Source organism: Triticum urartu, chromosome 2, assembly GCF_003073215.2.
Source record: "Triticum urartu cultivar G1812 chromosome 2, Tu2.1, whole genome shotgun sequence".
Taxonomy (NCBI): Eukaryota; Viridiplantae; Streptophyta; class Magnoliopsida; order Poales; family Poaceae; genus Triticum; species Triticum urartu.
The window spans coordinates 679,123,536-679,131,742 of NC_053023.1; the positions used below are offsets into that span (position 1 = coordinate 679,123,536).

General features: G+C 47.7%; 1 protein-coding gene across 1 annotated transcript; it reads left to right on the top strand.

Annotated features, from left to right (window-relative positions):
- The first annotated feature begins 1,304 nt into the window (after positions 1–1,304).
- On the top strand, positions 1,305–2,422 carry LOC125539676 (probable E3 ubiquitin-protein ligase ATL44). The gene has a single exon (XM_048703184.1). It carries the CDS (start codon positions 1,443–1,445, stop codon positions 2,013–2,015), a length of 573 nt encoding a protein of 190 aa, XP_048559141.1. The 5' UTR covers positions 1,305–1,442; the 3' UTR covers positions 2,016–2,422.
- Positions 2,423–8,207: the final 5,785 nt, after the last annotated feature.

The window sequence follows — 8,207 nt, forward strand, 5'->3', positions numbered from 1 at the left end:
TCTATCCACCCTCTCATCATTGTTTTGCCGGTCAACTTTCGGCCATCACAGCATCCAGTGATAGGTCCGACTAACCGGTTTCCTATGGTGCGAAGTCATGGTCACGTCGGCAGCATGGGATCCGGGCCTACCATCGCCCCATTTCCGCCACGGGCCCGACAATGGAGGAGAGGATGATACGAGAGGAGGCGATGGGGTTGTGGGAGGAGGCATGGCACTGCGAGAGTAGATAGGAACGCGAGACAACATGTCCTCCTTTTCGTCACGCTATTGCATGTCTACCTCCTCGCCATGCCAGGAGCTCCACCGCCAACTCCAGGTTTGAGCTTGACCATGTTTTGTTTTGAGCTATAGCTGTTACCGTCGGTGGTGTGGACACCCCTGCCTAACTCTGACCCCGAGGCCATCGTGTTGAATGCATATTCCTGGTTCCCCATGTCCCATTTTCCCTAACTGTTATTTATTCACTCTTACGCACTCCCCCCATTTTCTAAAAAATGGTGCAGATGTTCCCCTCCCCGCTTTTTGGTGATAAATAGTGCCAACTCGAAACGTGTTGTCTCGTGCTGAAAATACCCCCTCCCCCACATATGAAAGAGGGAAGCTACATGCCTTGGGTGTGGGCATGTAGTCGTTTGCATGCATGGCCGCAATATTAACGCTTTTCTTGCATGCATCCGTGTGTGGTGTCGGTTACAGAAAGAAGGAGGCCCACACTGTCATAATTTACGCGAGTTTACTTTTGACCTGCGGTTGTGATTAGGGGTAAATCGGGCATTTTTAACTATTTCTTTCGCCTTTCCCCGCGACAAAACACACACACACACACACGCCCTTCTTTAAAATTCGGAGGGTGTACTAAGTATGCATTCTTTATTTAATTGCTAATATGTATATCATCATTGTTAGTTCCTTCACTGTCTCTTGTCTTCTACCCTCTCATGTGCCATGGATAGAAATACTCCTATATCACTACTATACTTAGCATTTGTTGACTCCCTTTTCTCTTTTCCCTCTCATCTCGGAACACGAAAAACGGATAAGAAACACATCAGCATTTGGTTTAAGCTGAACACCAAGAAGAGTGCAGCAACGAAATCGCTATCACCATAATGATCTTGCGCACACGCCACTAGTACGTACCACCACATACTTCCTCCGGCGCACAGCACCGGATTCCGGCGACGAGCGCCCGCCCACCGTCTCGGCCGACCACCCCCGGTTATCCTCCACGCCCGGAAACACCGCGCGGCTTTATCCGCGCCACAGAGAAAAAAAGCCACCAACGCCTCCTATAAAATCCGGACCAGAGCCCACTCGCTCCGGGCTACGCTCACTAGCTTCCAGCGCACACTTGTCACCTTCCTCCCCGCAACGCATCCAGCTACCCCGTCTCACTCCCGACCCATCCCACCAGCACCAGGACAGACACGGACAGGACGATGGAGTCACCCATGGCGGCCCGGAGGCTCCTGCAGGAGGCGGCGGGCCTGTCCACGCCGGGCGCCCGGATCATCGCCGACGACAGGGACATCGTCATCATCCTCGCCTCGCTGCTCTGCGCGCTCATCACCGTCCTCGGCATCGGCCTCGTCGCCCGCTGGTGCGCGTGCGGCGGCGCGGAAGCCAGGGCGCGCGCCGCCGCCAACCGGGGCGTCAAGAAGTCGGTGCTCCGCGCCATCCCCACCGTCGCCTACGTCTCCACCGACGCCGGCAAGGGCAAGGGCAAGGAGGCAGAGGAGGCCGCCGCGGCGCCGGAGTGCGCCATCTGCCTCGCCGAGTTCGAGGACGGCGAGGCCATGCGCGTGCTGCCCCAGTGCGGCCACGCCTTCCACGCCGCCTGCGTCGACAAGTGGCTGCGCGGCCACTCTTCCTGCCCCTCCTGCCGCCGGATCCTCGCCGTCCAGCTGCCGGCTGCCCAGCGGTGCCAGCGCTGCGGCGCGCGCCCCGACCCAGCCGTGGCGACCTGGAAGCCTCCGGCCCAGTACGGCGAGATGCCGCCCTTCTTGCCGTAGCGGCCCGCGCGCGCGCTCGATCTCCACAGATCTGGGCGAGAGCTAGAAGACGACTAGTAGCAGAGGAACCAGTCAACCAATCGATGAGCCTTCTGTTTGGTCAAATATCTCGGCTGCTTCTCTTAATTACCTTCCTTTGTTTATCTCATCATCAGTAGCAGTTCTTCTTACCGCCGAGCTGGAAATGCATAGCATTTCTGAATTTAGGACCCTGGTATGCAGGTGGGTGGTGATCAAGGTGTTGCCACTACATCTTAGCAGCTTTGTACATTTGTAAATAGTAACTATAATTACTCCTAAGGAGTAATCGGCATCATCGATTAGGCTTATCTGAAACTGTGAATACCTTTGCTTTCCATGAATCCATTTGGCCAATTCTGAAAAGAAATGTGCTGTTCTTGAGTGAATTGATTCGATTGCGCTTTTTTCAGATGTCTTGTATCAGGGTGATGATTATCTGAAGCAGGTAGGAGTGTCTGCATATGCATTGTACCTAGTATATTCCTCTAAGAAGCCTCTAAGAAATGCATCCTGCATGTTGAAGCTGCTGCTTAGGAGTGCACGATACTACTTAATCTTCAAAAGTGCGCCTAGTGGATGATTAAGATGGAAAGGGGGGGGGGGGGGGGGGGGGAAGGGGGGATGTCCGGATATATCAGGCAACAAACCCCTGTTGAGTACAAGTCACATGATAATCAGCTGTCGGATCGATGTGACAATGGATCATAACAAACACCTATGCGCTTAAAAGGGCAGTATGTGATGGTTGCGACGACACTTTTTTTCTTAGCCTCCACTCACATGTTACATCATCTAAAGATGACCATAAAACATGCTTTAGCAGATAATATTTACACGCCTATAAAATTTTGTGGTGATTATAATTTAACTAGTCCATCCATATTAATTGTCGCTGATTTAACACGACCTTGGATTAGGGGATGATATCTGGTGCAACGGATACGCCTAATAGAAGCTAAAATATGATCTCTTAACCAACAGAAGGCTTGCCCCGGAAAGAAAGGAGAAAGGCCTAAGAACAGACATGCTCCTTGTTGTCCCTTCTCTCTTTCAAGACATCAATCATCTTAAGTGGTTTTGCTAGGAGGAGACATTCTATTGCTCATGCCCCAGTGCTTGTGGTCTCCATTTATGATTAGATGACATTCTGAAGAATTTATTGTCCTTCCCACTTCTGCAAAGTTTAAGAACCCGAATGTTTGGGGGTCTGGAGGCTCCAAGATAGACAGTGTGCTAGACTGACAGACTGTTAGGATTAGTATCTTGGGTAGGACTGTTTTTGTTATATGATCCCCTTGCAGGATTGCGCCTTGAAAATACTACCGTAAGTACACACTGCAAGACCTAGGCTATCATCACTCGTACTTTATAGTTCTTGTTAGACAGGGTCCTGAGATAGTACTACTGTACCTCCTTTCCGGTTTATAAGGCTCTTGTCTCTAAATCTATAATCTGACCAACATAAGATGAGTTGTATAGTCTTAAAATTATACCATTGGAAAGTATAGGATTTGAAGTTTTTAATGATATATAACTTATATTACGTTGGTCTCAATGACGGAGCTATGCTGATGTATGGAGGGGGCAGCCCCCCCCCCCCCCCCCCCCCCCAAAAAAAAATAATACTTTGATGTACCTTCCTTTGTTTATATAGTCAGCAGCGGTTCTTCTTACCGCCGAGCTGGAAATGCTAGAATTTAGGATCCTGGTATGCAGGTGGGTGGTGAACTGGTGATCAAGGTGTTACCACTGCATCTTAGTAGCTTTGCACATTTGTAAATAGTACCTATAATTACTCCTATGGACCAATCAACATCATTGATTAGGCTTATGTGAAACTGTAATACCTTTGCTTTCCATGAATCTATTTGGCAAATTCTGCAAATGTGTTGTTCTTGAGTAAATTGATTCGATTGCACTTTGTCAGATAGTACTACCTCCTTTCCAGTTTACAAGCCTTGCATGCATCCCTAGATCTATAATTTGACCAACATAAGATGAGTTGTGTAGTCTTAAAATTATACAATTAGGAAGTAGTATAAGATTTGAAGTTTTTAATGATATATAACTTATATCAGGTTGGTCTCAATGACGGAGCTATGTTGATGTATGGGAGGGGGGGGCGCCCCCCCCCCCCCCCCTCTCCCCACTTTGAAATATTTGTGAAGAATTTTTTCTGAGGCTTAGATTAAAAAAACGGTTGTTGGCCCCTCAGATTTTCATGATTTTCCGTTCGCCCCCCCCCCCCCCCCCCCTTGAGTACAAGTCACATGATAATCAGCTGTCGGATCGATGTGACAATGGATCATAACAAACTATTCGCTTAAAAGGGCAGTATGTGATGGTTGAGACGGCACCTTTTTTTCTTAGCCTCCACTTACATGTTACATCATCTAAAAACGACGATAAAACATGCTATATGTTGGGTATCGCTTTAATATTATTGTCTTGAACAATTTATCTTTGCACGCCTAAAGAATCTTGTGGTGACTAAAATTTAACCTGAAGATATGCAACTAGGGGAAGCCAAAATATCATCGTTAGACTAAGAAAAGGCATGCCCTGAAAAAAAAAACTCTTATGAAAAGGCATGCTCCTTGTTGCGCCCTCTCTGAAGACATCAATCATCTCAAGTGGTTTTGCTAAGAGAAGGAGACGTTTTGTTGGTCATGCCCCAGTGCTTTTGGTCTCCATTTATGAATAGATGACATTCCGAAGAATCTATTGTTCTTCTGAATTCTGCAAAGTTTAAGCACCTGAATGTTTGGGGTATGGAGGCTCCAAGCCAAGAAAAGGGCTAGACTGTCAGATTGTTAGGATTAGGATCTTGGGTAGGACTTATGATCCGCTCACAGAATTGGTTTTTTCGATAAAGGATGGCTTTTATTGGCTTAAAATGAAGCATCAAGTGGATACAAACATAACGAGCACACATTCGGCCTATGCATAGTTAGGATGCACACAGTCAACACCAACAAACGCAAAAAGAAAATGCCGGCAAATAGCAAAATTATACAAGACCAATGCTATGCCTAAGCGAGTAAAAAGAAAAAATTTCAAAGTGATCAAATCTGCGATCAACATACTACAACAATGACCATATCCGCACCAACCATCTCATGACGCCACAAGGACAACGAGGTTCTTCAACAGCAATGCCTTCAAGAAGGTAGCGACGCTCGAGCGCCATCGTCACCGGATCCAACCACAAAGGCCAGAGTCTAGATTTTCATCCTGAAGAACCATCCGAACATATCCGAGCAATGCCTTCAACAAGATAATGATGCTAAAATATCGTCATTGCCAGGTATGACCAATGGGTCAGGCCTAGGTTTTCACCCCGAAGCTGACATAATTGTAGTGGGATGCTCTAAAGAAAAACGCTTGCGGGATTGCGCCTTGAAAATACTATTGTAAACATTGCAAGATCTAGCTTATCATCAGTCGTACTTTATAATTCTCTTCAGATAGGATCCCAAGATACCATGATACGGATTGCAACACAAACAAAGCTGTGCACTCTGTACTTAAGATACGCTTGTTTACTGCACACAAAAGGATGAGCACTTAAGATACGCTTGATGCAATTTTAGCAGTGGAAAGAGCGAAGCCATCCATCCAGCCAGGTAGGTGGGTAGGCCAGGAGGTAAATTAAGATGCATACACGCACGAAAGTGATATTTTGCAATACAAACTTGAATGTGATCTGAAATCTATCCAACAGTGCGATGAACAACTCTAGTTTAATGGAAGTGGATAAGGTAAGTCTTTCTTTTTCCTTTTCTTTTGGCGACAGATAAGATAAGAGTCGGTCTCTTTTTTTATTCCAGGAATCTGGAATCGTGTGCTGGGAGTGAAGAACAGTTTTCGCTGGAGCGGACAGACAGTCCTCCATCTGAAACTAGTACACCCACCGGTTGGCAACGGGCACACGTTGGTAAAAGCAGCCCCTCGCGACCGAAGTTGTTGCGGTCCGGTGGAGTCAAATCTGACCTACCGCGGGCTAGCGATGCATGCGGCATCGATTGAGGTTCTTCTACTGGATAGCAAGCAGACTGCAACACGAAGACGGCAAACGGGGCAACAGGGAGTTCTCCGGCGCGCGCAGCGGTCGCGAGACTTCTTCGTTTTTCGTTGATCCGCCGTTCTTGGCATTTGTTTATTTTTTGTTTTCTCTTCCGTTTCTTTTGAGCATGACTGTGCTGCTTCCGCCCCAGCACCTATCGTTGGCTGTATCGTGGTGGTTGCTTTGTAATACAAAACGGGGGAAAACCCTTTCTCGGACACAAACCACACGCGCACGTATGGCTTGGGGTCAGAAAAATACCATCTATATTTTCTACGATCCATTTCTTCGAATCAAACAAATGAATAGTGCTGCCATAGGAAAATGTGCTATTCCTATGATCGTCCTCTATTTTTCCTATGGATCAAAGAGGCGTTTTTTTGTGCGGGCTGGATCGAAGAGGCGCTTAGTCTTAGGAAACTTTACAAGATCGCTCCCATTGATCAGCACTCTTCATGCTTCAATTCAAGCTCTAGCACTTATGTGGCAACGATGATGGAGCAAGTGAAGTCGGTGGCATTGTAGTGGTTGTCGACTCTTCTCTAACGTGCTCGTGGGATTACCTCGATTTGTTTGTTGTCGCGAAGTCAGAGCTGTGGCCCTGTGGCAACGATGACAGGCAGTAGGTAGTCTGTTCGCTAGTCTTCCACGGCGCCAATCTTGTATGATTCTCCTTCGGATCTTCTCTTTAGAGTCGGAGCTGTGCTGCCCTCGACGTGGGTGGCTGAGTTCTAGCATGGATCTTTATGTGCTTCTATATAGTCTCTGCAGTGAGAGTTGGGTCGATGTTCGTCCACGGCAAAGTCGGAGTCGCTTGCTCGAGGATTAAAGATGGCGATGTCGTCTGTTGGGGGAGAATTGATGACGATGACGCCTGTGTGCTAGCTCGACGAGGCACTCTTTCTAAAGGTGTGTGTGGGATATCGAAGTGTGCACTTAAGCGGTTTGTGACGGTTTTCGCCTGGTTTCCGTTAATTAATCGAGCAATTCTCTTCTGCTTAATTAGTGGATGAGGCAAATCTTTTGCCTCCGCTTAGGAAAAAAAGCCAATTCTTTTGTGAGCCCACAAAGCCGTACACATGTACAGTGGGGTTAAACTTTGGTCAAGGTACCAAGCAACCAACAATAGTTCTGTCTTCATCCAATTAATTAGGAAAAAATCAGGTCCAAAGCAGACACAAAAGTTTCAAGGCCCCAATCCAACGACAAAAGGACGGACACCAAATAGACTCTCCAACAAACACATCAAGGCAACAAAAAGAGCACAAAATCCTCGAAAGGCAAGCAGGGGGCAGACTCTATCTGATTGTTAGGGTTGGGATCTTCTATAGAACTTTTTTGTGATATGATCCGCTCACAGATAATACTATGGGAAAAGCTTACCTTCAACCGCCTGATGCGCGCGCGAGCCGCCGCTTGGGTAGCCGTTAGATCAATCGTGATCAAGCAGCCACGCTGGCCACAAGGCAGTCCCGCGCGAAGAGTCGTTTTCTTGCAATAAGGGTATTGTTTCAGTTGATTTCTAATACACAGGACTAGTTTCAGAAAGAAAGAAAAAATGATTTGGCGGTGAAGTTTTTTTTTTCTGCAACTGGGGTCTTGTTTCAAAAGATTTCTGCAATATATCTTTTGTTTCAGAAAGAAAAGAAATGTTTCTATTGTGAAGGTTTTTTTTTTCTGCAACAAGGGTCTTGTTTCAGAAACATAGCCCGAGTTGCAGCGCCGCACAAGCGCCCGAAGTTAGAGAGTGAGTGGTCAGACATTGCAACATGAGGCATGTTTCAGAAATATAGCTCCAGTTGCAGAAAACGCCAAAGAAGCGTCGGGCATGAGAGGTGGCCACTGTCGTGCTCGATTGGAGCTAGCGGCTGCTCGCAGGGCTGAGACGGAGGAGGAGCAGCAACTCCGGCGAGCACGACAAGGACTAGTTCCCCGGCGCGCCGGTGGTAGCGATTTGGCGGTGGTGGCGACTGCCGCCACGCTGGGCAGAGCTGTGGCAGGACGACGGTGAGGGGATTCTGTTTTCGAAACTGAGCGGCTGTTGTAGGAAGTAGGGAGGTGGTCACGCGCGTGCGACGGTTAGATCAGACGGCTGTCAAGGCGCT

Bases quoted from the DNA above. Each gene is read 5' to 3' on its own strand.
- LOC125539676 (XM_048703184.1), top strand. From the start codon at position 1,443: ATGGAGTCACCCATGGCGGCCCGGAGGCTCCTGCAGGAGGCGGCGGGC.